This window comes from Octopus bimaculoides, chromosome 22 (assembly GCF_046866305.1).
Source record: "Octopus bimaculoides isolate indiv1 chromosome 22, ASM4686630v1, whole genome shotgun sequence".
Taxonomy (NCBI): Eukaryota; Metazoa; Mollusca; class Cephalopoda; order Octopoda; family Octopodidae; genus Octopus; species Octopus bimaculoides.
The window spans coordinates 9,036,446-9,060,154 of record NC_142949.1 but is presented as its reverse complement, the minus strand read 5'-3'; the positions used below and the strand labels follow the sequence as shown (position 1 = coordinate 9,060,154).

Sequence of the window (23,709 nt, the reverse complement as noted above, 5' to 3'; positions counted from 1 at the left end):
GCTTAGCAGCATTTTGTCTGTCTTCATGTTCTGAGTTCAAATTTGGCCGAGGTTGACTTTGCCTTTCATCCTTCAAGGGTCCATAAAATGTTAAGTACCAGGCGTGGCTGTATGATAAGAAGCTTGCTTCTCAACCACGTGATTCCAGGTTCAGTTCCACTGCATGGTATCTTGGGTAAGTGTCGTCTACTATAGCCTCGGGCTGACCAAAGTCTTGTGTGTGGATTTGGTAGACAGAAACTGAAAGCCCTACATATATGTATATATATATATGTATGGCACAGGAGTGACTGTGTGGTAAGTAGTATGATTACCAACCACATGGTTCTGGGTTCAGTCCCACTGCGTGGCACCTTGGGCAAGTGTCTTCTACTATAGCCTCGGGCCGACCAAAGCCTTGTGAGTGGATTTGGTAGATGGAAACTGAAAGAAGCCTATCGTATATATGTATATGTATATTTGTGTGTCTGTGTTTGTCCCACCAACATTGCTTGACAACCGATGCTGGTGTGTTTACGTCCCCGTGACTTAGCGGTTCGGCAAAAAGAGACCAATAGAATAAGTACTAGGCTTACAAAGAATAAGTCCTGGGGTCGATTTGCTCGACTAAAGGCAGTGCTCCAGCATGGCCGCAGTCAAATGACTGAAACAAATAAAAGAGTAAAAGAAAGAGTAAGAGTATATGTGTGTATCTTTGTGTCTGTTTGTTCTCACCCACCATCGCTTGACGACTGATGTTGGTGTGTTTGTGTCCCCTTAACTTAGCAGTTAGGCAAAAGAGACTGGTAGAATAAGTACTAGGCTTCCAAAGAATAAGATCTGGGGTCGATTTTTTTGGCTTAAAAATCCTTCAAGGTGGTGCTCCAGCATCGTCGCATTCAAATGACCGAAACAAGTAAAAGAATATATGCCACGGAAGTAGGCATTATCTTTCATCCTTTTAGGGTCGATAAAATAAATACCAGTTGAGTACTGAGGTCGATGTACTCGACTTACACCGGCCCTCGAAATTACTGGCCTCGTGCCAAAATTTGAAATTACTACGTTGAGTACCAGCGACATCCATCTATGACATTCAACATTAACGACCAGTGGTAGGCATAAACCCCCACCACCAGCATCCCCCCCCAACTGCCATCGAAGCATATGAACAAGGGAAGTAACTCTAATCATACTAAATTGAACATGGCTTCTTCGGTGCTTCGAACAGCTGCCAATGTTACAAAACAAATTCGACCCTCACGTGTGTTTCTTCTCAATGGATCCGTTATTAAAGGTCGTTTGTTAAACAGGCGTCAGTTATCAACCACTGCTAGACTCGTAAGTACCATGACTTCTATTAAAAACAAACAAAAAAAATATTAAAAAATCTACAGTTACACAAACTTTTCGCTGTTTCACCCTAACGTTTTACCGTCCGGCAACAAAGGCGGAAAACAGCATTTAATTCTAGTCTAATTAATGTATTTACTCTACAAAGTCACAGCATATTACAATTTATAAATAGACGAAGAAGAGAACAAAACAGTTTGTGTTCGAGGGTTTCTGATAAAGACATAAACGGGCAACAAAACGTCAAGGTGCTCTAACGTTGTCGCTGTACCCGCTAGAAATAGCAGCCAAATCTCCTTCAACTCATACCAGCTTTAGATTCCAATGCATACACACACACACACACACACACACACATTTATTTATTGTACTCTCACGAGTTCTACCATGGCACATAAATGCAACATTCCTGCAGAATGGGATGTCAGATCGTCGCAGGGTTACTTATTTAGAGCTCAGTGCTCTAGAGCAACGTGAAATTAAATGTTTTGCTCAAGAACACAATGTACCGACAAATCCGGGAATCAAAACTACGATATTACCATCGTGAGGGCAACACAATAATCATTAGCCCACGCGCCTTTGTATAGCATAATGTAATCGCAAATAACTAAGATGGGATGTTCATGACGGGAATACCGATGATTATATGCCTGCTCGGTCGGAACTAATCTGGGTCTAAACAACATCACCTTCACGTAAATACAGGTAAACAAGGGACCGGCGACGTGTTGTAAACGTAAAAACTAACACTTCCTTTTTCCGAGCTGAGATTCGAAACCGAATCTAAGGATTCTCGCTCGTCTGATCCACCACTGGCCAAACAGGCGCGAAAGAAATTTCTTTGTCCTTTCAAAAAATGATAGATGGATTTCTCTACAACCTGAGCTGTGTCATTTAAGCTTCACACTGCTGTGTATACACACTGAGTTTTAACATTCTAGCTCACTTCTGTTGTTTACAGCAGTGCTTGGAAGGAAGGTGTGTAGCATATGATGATTGTTGCATTGACAGTGACAGAATGTTGAACAGAGAATCTGCATCAGATTTTGCCAAAAGCTTGGCGATACCTGCTCAGAGGCCTATGCAAAGTTTTCAAAAAGCTTTCACCATTCTTGACACAATCAAGGAGATCTTGTGCAACTGAAACCCAAGTGTCTTTTTGGTCAGCTGAAAGCAGTTTTGGCACAAACTTGGCAGACACACGTCTCGTACGCAAATTTTCAGTGATAATAGACTAAACTGAACCGTAACTAATCTGCACATCCTCTGATAACTCACGGATGGTGATTCGACGATTTCCCCTCACAACTGCACGCACATCTGCAATGTTTTTTCTCAGTTCTGCTGGTTGTGGGTCTCCCAGAATGTTCGTTGATATCGACATTTTTTTTGACCGGCTTGGAAACGTCTGAATCACTTATACACTTATTTCTTTATTGCCCTCAAGGGGCTAAACATAGAGGGGACAAACAAGGACAGACAAAGGGATTAAGTTGATTACATCGACCCCAGTGCGTAACTGGTACTTAATTTATTGACCCCGAAAGGACAAAAGGCAAAGTTGACCTCGGCGGGATTTGAAATCGGAATGTAAAGACAGATGAAATACCGCTAAGCATTTCGCCTGGCATGCTAACGTTTCTGCCAGCTCGCCGCCTTGTCACTTATACACTTGCGTGTGGCTCATACACTCCTGTCTATACATTTTCTGCAACTTTGCATAGGCCTCTGAGCAGGTGTCGCCATGACAGCTTTCTCTGTCACAGTCTATGTGATGATCACACGCTACACATCTTCCTTCCAAGTACTGCTGTAAACAGCGGAAGTGAACTAGAACGTTAAAATTTTGTGTGCATGCACAGCAGAGTTCAAGGTTAATTTGTGCCCAGCGGTTTCACTCTGCATGCTTTAGCTTTGTTACTATGGCAACAATCCGGATACTTATTGATCAGACCTTGTATATATATCTATATATATATTATCTTTCTTCACAGAACAAAGGCTTAATCCTTGGTGTCTATGAAGCTTCAGCCGAAGATGGTCCCCTTGTTCTCTCAAAAGCTGCAAAACATTTTGATGAGAAATGTTCTGGAAAGTTGTCCGAACAGATCAAGCTGTAAGTCAATGATTTTATTTGTAATTGTTTCTATGTCTTCTTTTTTTTTTTTATATATATTCTGAAAATCTTATAGGGATTATGGGAAATATTTGAGGATTTTAAAACTCTACAGTTGTCTTATAAACGGGTATAAACCCCCTATGGTCATGAATGACCATGGGATTGAACCTAGAAAATTCCCCTCTGAGGCACAAGTCCAGGTAAGGTTGTTTATGGAAGACCAGCAGTCGCCCATGCATACCAGCCTCCCTTCTCTCTGCCACTGATGTTATCCAAGGGAGAGGCAAAGGGGCCAATACAGCTTGGCACCAGTGACGTCGCAACTCATTTCTACAGCTGAGTGAACTGGAGCAATGTGAAATAAAGTGTCTTGCTTAAAAACACAACACACAGCCCAGTCTGGAATTGAACTAACTACCTCATGATTGCAAACCCAACACTCTAACCACTGAGCCATGGGCCTTCACTAGTTGTCTTATATTGTTATGTATTTCACTAGCAACAGAATTATGCAATGGCATGCGTTCCATGTTGAAATGTATCAACCTATCATAGAACAGCTCATCGTTTATAATAAAGGAAAGATACAAAAAAAAAAAAAAGAAAAACAACCTTGTTCAGCATGGGCAATGGATAAAAGGTGCAGATGTGGATGTGTTGTTAAGAAGCTGGCTTCCCAATCATGTGGTTTCATGTTCAACTCCACTGTGCAGCACCTTGGGCAAGTGTCTTCTATTACAGTCCAAGGATGACCAAAGCTTTGGGAGTGAATTTGGCAGATGCGAACAAAATTAATGCCAGTACTTAATTTTAAGTGTCTTGGTCTTACTCTGTTGGTTCTCTTTTGCCAAACTGCTAAGTTACAGGGATGTAAACAAACCAATATTTGTTGCCAAGTGGTGTTGGGAGACAACCATAATACAAATATAAAGACAGACACCTGTACATACAAACCCATTTGTCTTTTGAGTTCTGTAAATTTGAACAATACACTCATAGGGTCACTCCAGTTTGATCCTGCCTGGCTGAACACACACACACACACACACACACACACACACACACACACACACACACACACACACACACACACACATAATGGGCTTCTACCCAGTTTCCATCTATCAAGTTCACTCACAAGGCACACTTGTCCAAGGTGCCATGCAGTGGGATTGAACCCAGAACCATCTAGTTTCAAAATGCACTTCTTAATCACGCAGCCATACTTGTGCCTAACAGTTAAATCTTTCTTTAAATGCCATATTGTTTAGCAACTTTATTTTAGGCTTGGAAAATCATATAAGAAAGGGAAAAGCCATTTGCTGTTTGGTCTCTGTGAGGAGTTTCCCTTGTTAGCTGTTGTGAACCTTGGTAAGGAAGGCCAAGGTTTTAATGAACTGGAATGTCGACATGAAGGTCACGAGAGCGTTAGAACTGCTGTGGCAAGTGAGTTGTTTTTTTGTATTCTTGTTTCTCTGATATATTAATAGGATTGATATTTTTGGGATCAAGGATCATATAACTTCTTGAAATATATTGTATTCCTGATGTAACATAATCAATAAATTGTCATATTGTGTTAGTTTTGTATTTTGGGAGGGTCATATTGCCAACCAAAGCACACAAACTGCTTATGTTTCACTTCAGATTTATTACCAGTCAACTAAATAATTGATTAACCCTTTCATTACCAACCCAGCTGAAACTGGCTCTGGCTCTGAGTACAAATGTCTTACGGTTCTATATTTAAGAGATGATGAATTATGTACATTATTTACATTTGATGGATATTTGTCCTCATGGCCTATAGAGGCCATGCCAAAGTAGACAGAAGAGCTTGGTGCAGTTTCTGACTCGTTGGCTTCTGTCAAACCATCCAACCCATGCCAGCATGGAAAACAGATATTAGATGATGATGGTGGTACCACCCACTTTGAGGATCTGTGCATGCACGCGAGCACGCATGCATATGTGTGTCTTTAGATATTTTGAAGATATGGCTACCTCTCTTATGTTGGTGCCATAAAAAACACACTTAATTGACAAACATGGAAACAAATGCTATAATCCCTTTCACCCTGTGTTCTACTATGTCTGCAGATTCACCATTCCATTCTATACAATTAATGTTGATTAAATCACTGGTATTTATTTTATCAATCTTGAAAGACAAAAAAAAAAAAAAAAAAAAGTGAAAGATCTATCTCAACTGGATTTGAACTCAGGACAAAAACATGAAATAAAATCCTCTATCATATTTAGTCTGCCACTCTGTCAGCCTGCCATTCACAGTTGTTTTATCATTTGGTAAATATTTAATAGCAATGGTGGTTTATATTTTGTACCTTATGTTTTTTCAGGAGGAGTGTTACAAATGCAACAAGCTGGTGAAGGATCTGTGTTTGTGGACCCTTCTGGTAATGCCAAAGGTAAGAAATCTTTTGGGCAAAATTCTCTTTTCACGTAGCTGTGTGGTTGAGATGTTTGCTTTCCAACCACTGGGTTTCAGGTTCAGTCCAACTGTGTGGCATTTTGGGAAAGTGTCTTCTACTATATGCTTGAATCAGCCATAGTTTTGTGATTGGATTTAGTAGACAAAAACTGTGTAGAAGCCCATCGTATATATACAGGGTGCGATGGGTAAACTGTCACCATTTTATATTTCTAATTTTGCACATATACATTGTTTGTTTTTGATTTTGTCGACTACATAGTATAATAGGGTCAGTTGGGCACCAACTGTGAGAAAAACAGCACCACAACGCTATTCACTCTGCCAGAAATTTGGGAACGACATGAGGTATTGCTTGGCATTCATGCCAGAAGCTCCAATTCAAACATTTCAGAGTGTTTGGGTGTCAACCTGAGGACAGTGCAAAGAATTTGGAAAGTGTCTACTGGTGATTACGAAGATATAGCAGCTTGGAAAACTCACTCTGGTTGTTCTGATAAGAAAAGAACTGAATTTATCAGTGAGATCCAGGGGCCATGATTGACAACAATCCCTCCAAGTCAGTCAGATCCATCACCAGGGACATGGGAGTGTTTAGGTTTATTATGAGGCAGGTAGTGCGTGAAGACATTTGGTGTTCCTTATACAAGATGAGAAAGGGGCCAATTTTTATCTCAAGCCATCAAAGACAAGACGAAGGACCATACTACGAAGCTTTTGAACAAACTCAAGCATCCCTTCCAACTGAACATGCTTTGGGTTTTCTCAGACAAGAAAAATTTGTCAGGATCAGATGGTGAACACGCAGAGCAACCTCTTTTACTATTTTACTTGTTTCAGTCATTTGACTGCGGCCATGCCAGAGCACCGCCTTTAGTCGAAGAAATCGACTCCAGGACTTATTCTTTGTAAGCCTAGTACTTATTCTATCGGTCTCTTTTGCTGAACCGCTAAGTGATGGGGACGTAAACACACCAGCATCGGTTGTCAAGCGACGTTGAGGGACAAACACAAGCACACAAACATACACACACACACACGCACATATATTTATGTATATATGACGGGCTTCTTTCAGCTTCCGTCTACTAAATTCACTCACAAGGCTTTGGTCTCCCTCTTTCAACATCTCTTTTCCCTCTAATTTCTTTCTTTCTTTCCTTCACCCTTATTCATGTGTTCGTACATTGATTTCAGAATAATTAAACCACTAAATTAATGTTAAAAATTTCGTAAAATGGTAAATTAAGGAATTACAAATCTTATATTTTCCTCCTTAAATTCTCCAGCGGCAGCAGAAGGAGCAGATCTCTCCTCTCATTGTTATGATGAACTAAAACCAAAGAAAAGCCAAAAGACCAAAGTGGAATCAGAGTGCTACATGGACCATCTGGATAATTCTGAAGGGTTAGATGTTTTTTTTATATTTTCACAATCTGTTTGGCACTCCGTCGCTTACGACGATGAGGGTTCCAGTTGATCCGATCAATGGAACAGCCTGCTCATGAAATTAACATGCAAGTGGCTGAGCACTCCACAGACGTGTACCCTTAATCCTTTCATTACTGTATTTATTTTGAGATTGTCTGTGTTTTTTTTCAATTACTTTAAAATACAACAAAGAATTTAGTAAAATAACTTAGTTATCATTCAGCTAGTGATAGGAACATAAATTGTGACCAAGGTTTGGTGGAAGATTTTAATTCAAAACTTATGCAAATAAGACATTTGTACTACAGGGCCAGAGCTGGTTTCAGCCAGGTTGGTATCAAAAGGGTTAAGAATTGTTTCTCTATTATATATTTTAACCCTTTTGTTACCATATTGCTGTTGAGATGTTCTGTGTTTCTTTCAATTAATTTTAAATATAACAAAGAATTTAGTAAAATAACTTAGTTATCATTCAGCTAGTGATAGGAACATAAATTGTGACTAAGGTTTGGTGGAAGATTTTAGTTCAAAACTTATGAAAACAATACATTTGTACTACAGGGCCTGAGCTGGTTTCAGCCGGGTTGGTAACAAAAGGGTTAGTGTAGTTCTTAGGGAGATTCAGCATGCTACAGAATGTAACAAGGTTGGCCCTTTGAAATACAGGTACAACTCATTTTTGCCAGGTGAGTGGACTGGAGCAATATGAAATAAATTGTCTTGCTCAAGAACACAAAGCTGATTTTTGTGGCAGAGCTAAATGGTTACTCATATTTAGAAGAGAGGGAGGGCACAGCTGTGGTGGTTTGGTTAAGAAATTTGCTTCCCAACCACTTGATTTCAGGTTCAGTCCCACTGCATGGAATCTTGGGCAAGTGTCATCTCTTATAGACTCAGCTGACTGAAGCCTTGTGAGTGGATTTGGCAGCAGACAGAAACTGGAAGAAGCTCATCATATATATATGCAGGCATGCGTGTGTTTGTCTGTGTGTGTTTGTCTCTCCTTGTCTTGACAACATCACGTGATAGTTGTAAATGAGTGCCACTGACATACAAGCAGTGTTGTTCGTTTCCAATATACTATGGAAACATAATTTTGCCATGCGGAAATATTACCTTACTTGGTAGCAGATGAGTGTTGGTGACAGGAAGGGCACCCAGCTGTAGAAAATCTGTCTTAATACTTTTCATCTGAACCAAGCAAACGTGGAAAAGTGTATTGTTAAATAGTGATGATGGTGGTGGTAATAATGGTGTTGTTGTTGGTGGTGGTGATGATGATGGAGGCGATGGTAGTGGTTATGGTGGTGGTGAAGGAGGAAGTTACTTGCTTGTTGCCAGATTGCAAAGTGAATATATTCGTTATATTTACATTATTTTTTTACTCACTTTTATAAATAAATAAATAGAATGAGAAATGAATTTAATATTATCTCCAGAACCAAAACCAAGGAACAATGGAATCATGGGAAAATCTATGCGGAAGCTCAGAACTTTGCCAGATTACTAATGGAGATGCCATCAAACATTCTGACGCCTTCAAAATTCGCAGAAATGGTTTCTGAAAAACTCTCTTCTCTATGCCAAGTTAGTGTCAGGTAAGAAAGAGTTTTCCAAATTTCATATAAAACTTTTTGACTTTATTTTTTTTCAGATTTTCAAGTTAGCATGGTTGGGGTGGGGTTGCTAAATAGATAGGTATATATATGTGTGTGTGTGTGTGTGTGTGTAGGCATGGCTGTGTGGTAAGAAGCTTGTTTCCCAACCACATGATTCCGGGTTCAGTCCCACGGCGTGGCACCTTGGGCAAGTATCTTCTGCTATACCTTCGAATAGACAAAAGCCTTGTGAGTAGATTTGGTAGGCAGAAACTGAAAGAAGCCTGTTGTATATATGTATGTATGTATGTATGTATGTGTGTGTGTGTGTGTGTGTGTGTGTGTATGTATGTATTTGTGTGTCTGACAACTGATGTTAGTGTGTTTACTTCCCCGTAATTTAGCGGTTTGGTTAAAGTGACCGATAGAATAAGTACTAGGCTTACAAAGAATAAGTCCTGGAGTTGATTTGCTCGACTAAAAGCGGCGCTCCAGCATGGCCTCATGTAAAATGACTGAAACAAGTAAAAGAATAAAAGAATATATATATATATATATATATATATATACACACACACACATACCTATCTATTTATTTGTATGTACACACACACACATGCACACAGGGTGTCCACAAATTCCCTTTACAATTTGAAAAGATCAGAAAAAAAAAAAAGGGAAAGGGTAACTCATCAGGTTTGCATGCAAGCAATGCAACCCATGTGGAAGTGTTCTGATGTTTATAAAACTTTATTTGTTTTGCCTATGTTTTTTTCCAATAAACTCTGCTGAGTTATCCTTTGTTTCTTTTTTGTTTTTTTCCACTGAATTGTTCAGATTGTAAAGATAATTTATGGACATCCTGTGTATATCATGTTTGTATTAGTGAAGCTTATTTAACCACATTTGGATAATTTCTCATTTAGTTGTCTATCATTTTCGACAGGGACCAGTCATGGGCGGAAGAGCAAAAAATGGGTAGCTTTTTATCTGTGAGTCGAGGCTCCGCTGAACCACTCAGATTCCTGGAGCTTACTTACAAGAACACCTCAGACAGTTCCATTCCTCCTGTTGCATTGGTCGGCAAAGGAATCACCTTTGACACGTAAGTCTCATTTGGTGTTGCTATTGAATATTAACTTGGAGGCATATGGCATAGTGGTTAGGGGTGTTGGACTCAGGATTGTAAGATTGTGGTTTCGATTCCTGGACTGAGTGGTGCATTGTATTCTTGAGCAAAACACTTCATTTTATGTTATTCCAGTACACTTAGAATGAGTAATCCTGTGTTGGACTAGTGTCCCATCCCAGGAGTAATATATATGCCAGGGAAACCAGAAAACCGGCCCTGTGCTCCTTACAGAGTAATCTGGACTAATCAGTGAATGCTGACAATAAAGAATACAGATATGACATAGCACTTAGAACTGGTAGAATTTTTGTAGCAATGATGTCAAATACAGGCATACTGTGGTAGCGCAATGGCCCAGTGGTTAGGGCAGTGGACTCGCGGTCATAGGATCGTGGTTTCGATTCCCAGACCGGGCGTTGTGAGTGTTTATTGAGGGAAAACACCTAAAGCTCCACGAGGCTCCGGTGGGGGATGGTGGTGAACCCTGCTGTACTCTTGCACCACAACTTTCTCTCACTCTTACTTCCTGTTTCTGTTGTGCCTGTAATTCAAAGGGTCAGCCTTGTCACACTGTGTCACGCTGAATATCCCCGAGAACTACGTTAAGGGTACACGTGTCTGTGGAGTGCTCAGCCACTTGCATGTTAATTTCACGAGCAGGCTGTTCTGTTGATCGGATCAACTGGAACCCTTGACGTCGTAAGCGACGGAGTGCCAACAACAACAACAGGCATACTCCATCTTTTGTCAGTAATTGATTCCAAGACATAAGACTTAATTTGTAAAAACTTTGTAACACAACAACAAAATTTAAAAAAAATTTTGCTTTACATTCTGAGTTCAAATTTTGCAGGGGTTGATTTTGGTTTTTATCCTTTTTTTTTGGGGGTGGGGTCAATAAAATAAGTACCAGTCAAACAATGGGGGTGATGTATTTAACTTAACCCCAGCCTCTCAAAATTGCTGGCCATGGGCTAAAATTTGAATTGTTATGACACTGGATAAAATGCTTAGTGGTATTTCGTCTGTCTTAATGTTCTGAGTTCAAATTCTGCCAGGGTCAACTTTACCTTTCATCCTTTTGGTGGGGTCGATAAAATAAGTACCAGTTATGCACGGGGCGGGGTCAATGTAATTGTCCTACCCCTCCTCTGAAATTGCCAGCCTTGTGTCAAAATCTGAAACCAATATATTTTTTATTTCATTAAGGTGGTCAGCTGGTGGGATCGTTAGCACACTAGGTAAAATACTTAGCAACCTTTCGTTTGTTTTTACATTCTGAGTTTAAATTCCGCCAAAGTCAGTCAGTGTTGCCTTTTGTCCTTTTAGGATTAATAAAATAAGTACCAGTTATGCGCTGGGGTCGATGTAATTGACTTATGCCTTCCCTAGAAGTTGCCGGCCTTGTTTCAAAATTTGAAACCAATTGTTTTCATTTCATATTCTTCCTTTTGTCTTCTGGCATTTTTAGTGCTAAAAAATTGTGAAGATTGTTTTTTTGTTATTTGTATTTCTTTGTTTCCACATTCACAGTGGTGGCATTTCGTTAAAACCTGCGAATGATATGGACAAGATGAGAGGTGATATGGGTGGTGCAGCCTGTGTTGTTGGAACCATGCTTGGAGTCTGCAAGCTGGAATTACCAATCTATGTGAAAGGTAAGTGCAGGCAGTTTTCCAAAGTGGTAAGCAATACTCTTTACTCTTTTTTTACTCTTTTACTTGTTTCAGTCATATGACTGCGGCCATGCTGGAGTACCGCTTTTTAGTCGAGCAAATCGACCCCCAAGACTTATTCTTTGTAAGCCTAGTACTTATTCTATCGGTCTCTTTTGCCGAACTGCTAAGTTACGGGGACGTAAACACACCACCATCAGTTGTCAAGCGATGTTGGGGGGACAAACACAGATACACACATACATATATATATATACATATACACGACAGGCTTCTTTCAGTTTCCGTCTACCAAATCCACTCACAAGGCTTTGGTCGGCCTGAGGCTATAGTAGAAGACACTTGCCCAAGGTGCCACACAGTGGGACTGAACCTGATTGCTTAATATTCATTTTAGAATAATTATTCTCAAGACAGAATATATATATTTTTTTTAGCAGAACTGTCCATTGCACAAATGCAACCCAAATGGAAGAAAAAAAACCGAAAAATTTGAATGTCTTGATTTGGCAATTCCTATTTGCAAAAGAAGAAAACTCGTGGGAAGAAACGAATGTTGAAAGAAGAAATGCAGATTTCTTTGGAGCTGTGTTCTTCTCATTGCTGTTTTCCTTCCAGTTCCTGACTTCTAGCTATTGCACTCATGGTCCCTAGATTGTGGGCTCAATTCCCAGACTGTGCAGGGCATTGTGTTCTTGAGACCGTTGCTCCAGTCCTCCTTTCGATCAGTGGGGGCTGGGGGAATGTTGGCCTGCTCACCTAGCCAGCAGGGTGGTGTCATTCAAAGGCTAAAATGATGCCAGCAATGTGTGACAACATCTGATAGTCTGGTTAGTCATGTGAGCACATCACCGTCATTTAACATCTGTTGCCCATGCTGCCATGGGTTGGATGGTTCGACCAGGGCTGGTGAGCAGAGGGGCTGCATCACACTCCTATCTGATTTGGCATGACTTCTATGGCAGGATGCACTTCATAATACCTATCATTCTGAGAGTGTAATGGGGGCTTTTGCATGCCACCAGCATGGGTGCCAGTTGTGTGATACCAACAATCGCTATGACCAGGGCCGACTCAAGGTACCAGCAACTCGGGCAGTTACCCAGGGTGTTAAGGGGCGCCAAGGAGGTTGTGACAAAGACAAGTAAATTTCCGTGACCATCAGCTTGTACATGATGAAGTTCAACTTGCCCAGGGTGCCAGCATCCCTAGGGCTGACCCTGGCTACGACTATAATTTTACTTGGCTTGATGGGTCTTCAATCAAAGTCACGGCTATTGTCAGTGTCATGTAACTTACACCCACGACAGTCATGTGACATCAACAATGGCCACATGACAGTCATGTGACATCAACAATGGCCACATGACAGTCATGTGACATCAACAATGGCCACATGACATATACATCATCATCGTTTTAATGTTCACCCTTCCATGCTTGCATGGGTCAGATGGGATTTGCTGAGGCAGATTGTCTACTGCTGGATGCCCTTTCTGTCACTAACCCTCACCTGTTTCCAAGCAAGGTAATGCTTCCCAATGGCCAGACATATTTTCCATGGAAGACTGGAAACAAACAACTCCACCTATATGACAGTGATGCTCATTTACAGTCCTCACATGACATGAAGGCTTGGGTATATTTTCAGTATTAGTATCATGGATGCTAAAATATTCAATATTCTATCTTTTTATTTATTTGTATATATTTCTATTTTGTTATGTTTATCAGCTTTTATCCCACTCTGTGAGAACATGCCTGGTGGTAAGGCAACTAAACCTGGGGATGTGGTGACTGCTATGAATGGCAAGACTATACAGGTAAACCAGCTTTTCTGGTTCAATATTTCCTTCTAAAACCCACCCCATCTCTCTCCATGTCTCTGTCTGTCTGTTTGTCTCCCTGCTTGTGTCTCTTTTAGCCTGCCTTTCTGTCTGTATCTCTTATTCTTGTCTCATCATTATTTTAACTCTTTCCTTTTCATTGTCACTCTGTCAAATGTAATGCTTGTTTATTCTTTGTTTTGAATTTATCATGCATTATCTCATAGCTTCAAGATTTTGATGATTTGTTTACTCTCGTTCTCTTTACTCCTTTAATTGTTTCAGTCATTTGACTGCGGCCATGCTGGAGCACCGCCTTTATTCAAGAAAATCGACCCCAGGACTTATTCTTTGTAAGTCTCGTACTTATTCTATCGGCCTCTTTTTGCCGAACCACTAAGTTATGGAGGACGTAAACACACCAGCATTGGTTGTCAAGCGATGTTGGGGGGACAAACACAGACACACAAACATATATATATATATATATATATATATATATATACATATATACGACGGGCTTCTTTCAGTTTCCGTCTACCAAATCCACTCACAAGGCTTTGGTCGGCCCGAGGCTATAGTAGAAGACACTTGCCCAGGGTGCCACGCAGTGGGACTGAACCCGGAACCATGTGGTTGGTAAGCAAGCTACTTACCACACAGCCACTCCTGCGCCTGTTTGTCTATTTTTAGAATGACATTGTAGGATAGGTGTGAGAGGCCAGATCTGGCCAATTTGATCATAAAGCTAGGAGAATATCTGGGTTGATTATGGCTAGTTTAACCCTTTAGAACTGAGATTCCTCTGTCCAATGTAATCCTTATTTATTCACATTGTTTTGAATTAATCAAGCATTATCTCTTAGCTTTGAGATTTTGATGATGAGAATGTTTTTTAGAAGACATTGTAGGGTAGACATGAGAGGCCAAATCAAGCCACTTTGAACACAAAGCAGGTAGAATATTTGGGTCGGATATGGCTGGTTTAAATGCTGAAGGGTTAATGTCACTTTTTCATGCTTGCATGGATCAGATGAGATTCATTGAGAAAGAGAGAGCTTTTCTTTGGCTGGATGCTCTTCCTGTCACCAATCCTCACTTGTTTTCAAGTAAGGTAATAATTCTCCTTGCCACACTTACTGTGCCTACTGTGCTCAAGACAGTAAGCTTTGCCTCCTGCTGGCTGTTGTTATTGTGTCAAATGCCAGGCCATATCAGATGTTATATTTTGGGGACTTCCAAACACACACAAACTCACAATATGCTAATAGAGGTCAAAGATCATTCAACTATCACCATCATCAACATCATCTTTTGATATCTGTCTTCCATGCTGGCATGGGTTGGACAGTTTGACAGGAGCTAGCGAGGTAAAAGACTACATCACTCAACTGTATTTATTGTTATTGGTAGAAGCATAAAGCATGTGATGGTGGTAGGGGTGGATAGGCAGGTGTTTGGAGGTGAATTGGGGAGACCAAGAGTTCAGGGGTGGTGAAGTGTGCTTCAGTTGTAGCTGCTTGAAGAAGGGGGAAGAAGCAGTGAAACAAGACGGAGATGGAGGAGAAGGGGATGAAGAAGTGAAAGAAAATGAGGAAGTAGGAGGAGGAGGAGGAAGCAGAGGTGGCAGAAGCAGAAAAAGATGAAATATGAAAGAAGAGGATGATGAGGAAGAAGGAGGGTAAGAAGAAGAGGAAGAAGAAAGGAAGGCGAAGAAAAGGAGGAGAGGAAGAGGAGGAAGCAGAAAAAGAAAATGAAAGAGGAAGAAGAAAAGATGGAGGAGAGGTGGATGATGAAGAAGAAGCAGAGGAGGAGGAAGAAAAAGAATAAGAAGAAGAAGTTAAAGAAGAAATATTTATATGAATAATGTGAACGTTACATTGTATCAAAACTGGAGAAATGAGGTTAGATTTGATTATCTAAAATGTGGGATTTCTAAACAAGGAATGTATGGAATTCTTCAAAAAATGGGACAAGCTTTATGTTGTGTGGAAGAAGGACAAAAAAGTTTGGCCCTTCCCCATTGCTGCTACTGTGCCTTTAATAATGGTTTCTATCTTTAGCACAAGGCCAGAAATTTTGAGTGGAATGGAGCATGTTGATCACAGAGAGCTGCCCAGCCAGAGAGCTGGTCAGCCAGAGAGCTGGCCAGCCGGAGAGCTGGCCAGCCGGAGAGCTGGCCAGCCGGAGAGCTGGCCAGCCGGAGAGCTGGCCAGCCGGAGAGCTGGCCAGCCGGAGAGCTGGTCAGCCGGAGAGCTGGTCAGCCAGAGAGCTGGTCAGCCAGAGAGCTGGCCAGCCAGAGAGCTGGCCAGCCAAAGAGCTGGCCAGCCAGAGAGCTGGTCAGCCAGAGAGCTGGCCAGCCAGAGAACTGCCCAGCCAGAGAGCTGGTCAGCCAGAGAGCTGCCCAGCCAGAGAGCTGGTCAGCCGGAGAGCTGCCCAGCCAGAGAACTGGTCAGCCAGAGAACTGGTCAGCCAGAGAGCTGCCCAGCCAGAGAGCTGGTCAGCCAGAGAGCTGGTCAGCCAGAGAGCTGGCCAGCCAGAGAGCTGGCCAGCCAGAGAGCTGGCCAGCCAGAGAGCTGGTCAGCCAGAGAGCTGGCCAGCCAGAGAACTGCCCAGCCAGAGAGCTGGTCAGCCAGAGAGCTGGTCAGCCAGAGAGCTTGTCAGCCAGAGAGCTGCCCAGCCAGAGAGCTCGTCAGCCAGAGAGTTGCCCAGCCGGAGAGCTGCCCAGCCGGAGAGCTGCCCAGCCAGAGAGCTGCCCAGCCGGAGAGCTGGTCAGCCGGACAACTGGTCAGCCAGAGAGCTGGTCAGCCAGAGAGCTGGTCAGCCGGAGAGCTGGTCAGCCGGAGAGCTGCCCAGCCAGAGAGCTGGTCAGCCAGAGAGCTGGTCAGCCAGAGAGCTGCCCAGCCAGAGAGCTGGCCAGCCAGAGAGCTGGTCAGCCAGAGAGCTGCCCAGCAAGACAACTGGTCAGCCAGAGAGCTGGTCAGCCAGAGAGCTGCCCAGCCAGAGAGATGGTCAGCCAGAGACCTGCCCAGCCAGAGAGCTGGTCAACCAGAGAGCTGGCCAGCCAGAGAGCTGGCCAGCCAGAGAGCTGGTCAGCCAGAGAGCTGCCCAGCAAGACAACTGGTCAGCCAGAGAGCTGCCCGGGCTCCATTTGTCTGTTTTGGTATGGTTTCTACAGCTGGATGCCTTTCCTAATGCCTACCACTTTACAGAGTGTGCTGGGTACACTTCACGTGGCACTGGCACGAGTGCTTTTTAAATATTCCAGACTTAAAGCTCCTGATGTATGAAGGATCAATAACAATAATCCATCTCCTTATTATCTAATTTAATCTTTTTCCTCTTTTCCCTAGGTTGACAACACTGATGCAGAAGGGAGGTTGATCTTAGCAGATGCTCTTTGTTATGCAGAAACATTTCAACCAAAGTTTATTCTAGACATGGCTACATTAACAGGTAAGCTGGACATGTTTATGTGTTCTATAGTTTTTAAATTACAGTGTAACCTTAGGTGAGTGTGGCTTGGTGATGTGAACTATGCTTTCACTAACTGTCTTAGATACCTATGTAGTCATAAATGGACATAGACATCCTCTCAGCTCCCTCTCCCTTGACTCCAAAGTGTGACAGCTGTGACTGTGTGATTGTAATTTGAGAAGACATACAGCAGTGTGCTAAAGGTCGGACATAATCTCTTGTGGGCAAGAAATATAATATAAAGTGTATCATACACGACACAAACACTGTAATTTAATAACTTTCAATGTGATGCCTATTAAACAGAAATTATTTTTATTTAATGAAAATTTAATAAAATCTAATCATAAGTAAGTGAAATTATGCTAAATACAACTAAATTGAAAACCTTTTTCCTCTGGCTACATTGACAATTCTGACAACTTTTGAGTGTGAATTTTACAGGAGTAGAAGCTTTTTTAAATAAATTTTATCCTGAAAATCACCTGTATAAATTACACGGGTGCGCAAATTACATGTGTTTTTATGGTGTGTGTGTGTGTGTATATATATATATATATATATATATATATGTATATATTTTGTAGTCATGGCTGTTGCTGGTGTCATCTAAATGGCACTTGTGCTGGTGGCACATGAAATCACCTATTAAACTCCTGGGGTGGTTGGTTTTAGGAAGGGCATCCAGCTTGAGAAACCATGCCAAACCAGACTGGGACTCGGTGCAGCTCTCCGGCTTCCCAGTTCCACTCTGTAACCCATGCCAGCATGGAAAGCGGACATTAAATGATGATACACACACACTATCACACACACACACACACACATCCTAACTTTTACATGCAGCCATGCTGGAGCACCACCTTGAAAAATTTTAGTCAAACAGATCAACCCCAGAACCTATTTCTGAAGCCTGGCTCTTATTGTTTTGGTCTCTTGTGTCGAACTGTTAAGTTGCTGGGACATAAACAGACCAACACCAGTTGTCAAGTGGTGATGGGATAGAAACACAGACTCAGAAATACACACAAAGGTGTCATTGAGAAATCCATACTTTATGTAAATGGATTGAATAAATGTAGGCTTTGTTTAGCTGAAAGGGCACAGATCCTGTTCAGATCTAAGACCCTTAACTCTCTATTGAACTCTAGGTCTGAAATTTTCAGCAGTTGCAAGCATATGTATAAATAAATATTATTTTTACTTCGTAATGATATGCAGTTTGTGCCTGATGAATATGTTTGAGATATTTCTCAACATATGAAACTATTAGTAACCCTTGAAGACATGTATTGTGACCTTTAAATAAATAGTATTTATCTCTCACTAGATGGAGCACTTTTTTTGTTGTATTTCCTATCACAGAACAGCACATTACACACACACACACACACACACACACACACACACACACACACACACACGCACGTAGAGGGTTTCTTTCTATCTCTGTCAACCAAATCTACTCACAAGGCTTTGGTAGGTCTGAAGCTGTAGTAGAAGACCCTTTTCCCAAGGTGCAATGCAGCAGGACTGAACCTGGAACCATGTGATTGGGAAGCAAACTTCTTAACTGCTCAGCCATGCCTGCACTTAGATGTATTTCCCTTTGTTGTTATTTTTTTAACCCTAGGTCAGTCCTGATTGAACAGACCTATGATGAAAGGGATCCCAATTGTGACCACCTATTTTAATTTCTAGCATGATAGATGCACCATAGATCTGTAGTTCAGTATTAATTGAGGAAGATTTGGCTGTTGTTTCTAGCAAACTGATAACCATGTAAGAGCTCTGTTGTGACAAGTTTTCATTGTTGTTGATATTATAGGTGCTGTTGATGTAGCTTTGGGATCTGCCGCTACTGGTGCTTACACAAATTCTACCAATCTTTGGAATCATTTATTTGAGGTAAGGCTGTTTGTCTTTTATCATCATCATCATCTCAATCAATAGTCATTGTTATTTGAGAAAATAAGTGGAGTTTACATGAATACTTGAAATTAGCAACCTGGAGGTACTGACATCCAGTTATACTTGCTTGCAACCTGGAGGCAACTGATATCCTATCATCTTTGCTTGCAACCTGGATGCAACTGATATCCTATCGCCATTGCTTGCAACCCAGCGGTAACAGATATCCTATCATCATTGCTTGCAACCTGGATGCAACTGATATCCTATGATCATTGCTTGCAACCTGGAGGCAACTGATATCCTATCGTTATTGCTTGCAACCTGGAGGCATCTGATATCCTATCTTTATTGCTTGTAACCTGGAGACAACTGATATCCTATCATTATTGCTTGCAACATTGGGAGCCAATTTCCGTAGGTTTATGTTCAAATGCATTAGAATGTATTAAACATGACTATATATATATATATATATATATATATATATATATATATAAATAATAAAATGGCCTTTGTGTTTCCAATGCGAGTGACCAATTCTTTCATTTTCCAGGCTGGCAGTGAAACTGGGGATCGTCTGTGGCGCTTACCATTATTTCAACACTACACTGTCCAAGTAACACACTCACAACTTGCTGCCATCAACAATGTTGGTAAACACAGTCGAGCTGGCGGTTCTTGTACTGCTGCTGCTTTCTTGAAGGTAAATTTTGAAACCATTTCCACCAGACCTATTCTTTATGCACAACGTTGTTACTTTTCCAAAAAGATGTTTGTATGATGATGATGTTCAGACAGTTGTATGGTTAAAAAGTTTGCTTCTTGATCAGAGGCTCTTGGGTTCAGTCCTACAGTGTGGCACTTTAGGCAATTTTCTTGTACTATAGCTCTGGGCCAATCAAACTATTATAGATGGATTCGGAGACAGGAATTGAAAAAAACTTGCCATATATATATATATGTAGGTGTCTGTGTGTATGTCTGTATGTGTGCCTGTGTGTATGACTTTGTGGTTCCTTGTCTGGACATCATGAGATAGTTGTAAATGAATGTGAAAGTACTCCTGCTTGTTGTACATTCTCTTTCTATAGTTTTTTCTTTTCTTTATTCTTCCATACTGTCTTTTTCTCTCCTCTATGCAGCTATATATTATACACATTTTTGATTTATAGATCTTTTCAATTCACTTCTAGAACCTACATACATGCTTAATGCAAATTGTATAGAGCTGGTTAATTTAGTCAGTTGTCCAGTACCACAAGTTTGAAACCAATCAACAAAGCTCAATTAATTAACTTTTGTTATCGTGTTTCATGTAATTTTAAGTTATGTGAACAGAAATTAAAGAAAACATTCCTTATCTGTTTTAGGAATTTGTCGAATCCAGTGATTGGATCCATTTGGACATAGCTGGTGTGATGTCAAACAAAGATGAAGTCGCTCATCTCGGATCTGGAATGTCAGGTAAGAAACCAGTTCACTATGGAATTATATTTACTGATTGGAACATGATGTAAATGTTTGTTACTAGAAGTGGGTGGTGAGACGTTTATTGCAAACATGACACTGTAAATTTCAGCCAATGGGCAGTCACACATTGATGCAGGAATTGTACCATTGTTAGTACTGGTGCAGCATCAGATTTCCAGTTAAAGCAAGTGGCTGTGTGGTAAGAAGCTTGCTTCCCAACTATATGGTTCCAAGTTCAGTCCCGCTGCATGGAACCTTGGGCATGTGGCTTCTACTATAACTTCGGCCTGATCAAAGCCTTGTGAGTGGATTTAGTGGACAGAAACTGGAAGAAGCTCATTGTATATATATATATATATATATATATATACAGACTAGGCGATATGTGTGTGTTTATGAGCAAAACATCTAAGCTCCACGCAGCTCTGGCAGAAGGTGAACTTCTGCTGACTCTTTTGCCTCAACCCTCTCTCACTCTTTCCTCCTGCATCTAGTAGCTCCCCTGTGACGGACCGGCGTCTTGTCCAAGTGGGAAACCTATATGCCAATGAAACCAGGAAACCGGCCCTTATGAGCCAGGCTTGCCTCGAGAAGGAACAAACATGTGTGTGTGTGTCTTTCTGTCTGTGTTTGTCCCACCATCACTGCTTGACAACAAGTGTTGGTGTGTTTACGTCTTCGTAACTTAGCAGTATGGCAAAAGAGACTGAGAGAGTAAGTACTAGACTTTCAAAAAGCATTCTGGAGTCAATTTCTTCATTTAAAAAACCCTTCAAGGTTATGCTCCAGCATGGATGCAGTTAAATGACTGAAACAAGTAAAAGATAAAAGATATATACACACAGACACACTCACGTGTGTGTGTGTATATGTGTGTGTATGTATGTATGTATATATGTGTGTGTGTGTGTGTGTGTGTGTGTGTGTGTGTGTGTGTGTGTGTGTGTTTTATTATAGTTGATTATTATTTTTCCAAAATTTCCAAATCCATAAAACTTCAATATTCAAAGTTTGCTTTGAAGCAAAAGTGGATACCACAAATGGAAAATTCCAGACAGTTCTTGGAAGGTTCCTTGAAAATGTGCACTTGTGAGCTGTGTGCCAAGTTGAGTTGTCAGCTCTTGGGAATAACATCACCTGCTCTGGGTTGAGCAAAAGAGTAATAAACAGATTTGTTTCTTTGAAAAATGCTGCTGCCTTGAGAAAAGCACCCAGTCTACTCTGTAAAGTGGTTGGCGTTAGGAAGGGCATCCAGCCATAGAAACCATGGTAAAGCAGATGTTGGGGTACAATGTACCACCTGGACTCATTGAATCCTGTCAAACCGTACAACCCATGCCAGCATAGAGCATGAATGCTAAATGATAATAAATAATGATTATTTTACAAACGAACATATCTCATTTACAGGCCTTGAAATTTTTGGTTATTTGTCTAAGTTTGAGGTCAGTTTCGGTTTCCCTTTCATTAGGTCTAAAAGAACTCTATTTTGGAGGAGAGGGAAAATGTATATTTGTGTTGCCATACATTACTGAAGGGCATTAATAACGTATGAAAAGTGAAATATCTTCCATCTGGCATTGAACTCACATTATAAACTCAGTTTAATCACAACTTACCCCTAACCTCTTACTCTACACCATCAACAATAAGACATTAATATTTGGTGCTATATATTTCTTATATAACAATTATCTCTATCATTTTCAGGTCGGCCGACAAGAACTGTGATCGAACTCTTAACCCGCTTCACTTCCCAACAGTAGAAAAACAGTTTATTGATACCACAAACTGCCAACATATATATATATATATATATATATATATATATATATAGTTTTAGGGAAAAGAACCAAGTTTCAAGAACTCATCAGTGAAAATCCATTGTCACATATAGAAAAATTAATAAGTAAAATCACAATAAATAAGTATAATATAATACAAAGTAAATATCATAAGATAATGATAATAAAACAACTACATGTATTTCATAACCAATTTTCAAATATATGGTAGAATAATAAAAAGAAAGTTCTTAGTACAGTATTATATATTTGAAAAAATGAGTACAGATGTCTTTTTTGGGGGGATAATTTCTATTTTAATAATGATGTTTAGAGTGAGTGATTCTGGTATGAGTTTCAAGCTTCAAGTAGCCGTTTTCAAACTGAAAAATATGATTTATTGGATGCTTAAATAACAAAAGAGTTGTTCTTGCAAGTATACACACAAAAAATAGATATACACAAAAAAGGGAAAAGTATACAAAAATAATAGCAAAGCATGTGTGTGTAAGAAGAAGAATGAGAAAAAGGAAGGAGGCGACAAAGAAGGGGAAAAAAATTAGGAAATGAAATAGAGATAAAAATAAAAATAAAAAATGCAAATTAATTTATTAATTAATCAACTTACTCTTCTACATCTGTTTCATTTTGCAACCAAAATTAAAATTACAAAACATGCATAAATATATAATTTTGCAGCTCTGATAATGGGCTGGAGTAGTTGGAGAACATGAATGCCATATGGTGAGAGAGGATTTTTAGGGTTTGAATTAATGCAAGAAAAACAAAGGAAATATTCATTTTTCATAGTTTCTAGGGATAAGAAAAGAGGAAACCATAGTTGCTACCCAAGGACAAAAACCGTGTAATGCACCGTTATAATTTCTGGAATTAATAAAAAGATCCCGAACATCTACATACGGCAGAAGGGGGTGGGGAGTACTGGAACCTTATTTAGCGTCTCCAAAAAAAAAAAAAAAAGGGAAAGAAAAAGCTGAACCGAAGGAATTTGAGCATAAAACCTGAATGAATACCAAAAGGCATTTTCTCTGACGTTTTATGCTGATAGTACACCTCTCATATCCTGTACTTTGTATTTTAATTGGCAGAGTGTTTTCATGATAGATAACAACAGCAGTTGAAACAGTAATTGTAGTAAAATTTTTGTCGGTGAGAGGTGTAGCTACATGTTTTGATAAATATCGCCACAAAGATGTTAATATCCTGTACACAAATTACTTTTTGTTTTACAAATACAAGATGATAGATAGAGAGACAGATAGATAGATAGATACAAATATAGATGTATGTGTGTGTGTATATATATATATATATATATATATATATATATATATGGCTCATTTATTCCTACAGGCATATATATATATATATATATATATATATATATATATATATATATATATAGTTGTGTCTGGGGAGAGTCATTCTCTTTTAGTGCCTTATAATTTAACACACTCACCGGTAAAATGAATGC

General features: G+C 40.2%; 1 protein-coding gene across 1 annotated transcript; it reads left to right on the top strand.

The window, feature by feature from the left end:
• Positions 1-1,141: 1,141 nt before the first annotated feature.
• On the top strand, positions 1,142-22,463 carry LOC106876828 (cytosol aminopeptidase). Its single transcript, XM_089339634.1, has 14 exons — positions 1,142-1,320; positions 3,330-3,451; positions 4,740-4,900; positions 5,815-5,883; positions 7,196-7,313; positions 8,777-8,935; positions 9,882-10,040; positions 11,601-11,725; positions 13,478-13,566; positions 16,923-17,025; positions 18,875-18,954; positions 19,514-19,663; positions 20,331-20,424; positions 22,141-22,463. The coding sequence occupies exons 1-14, from the start codon at positions 1,147-1,149 to the stop codon at positions 22,194-22,196; spliced, it is 1,659 nt and encodes a 552-aa protein (XP_089195760.1). The 5' UTR covers positions 1,142-1,146; the 3' UTR covers positions 22,197-22,463.
• Positions 22,464-23,709: the final 1,246 nt, after the last annotated feature.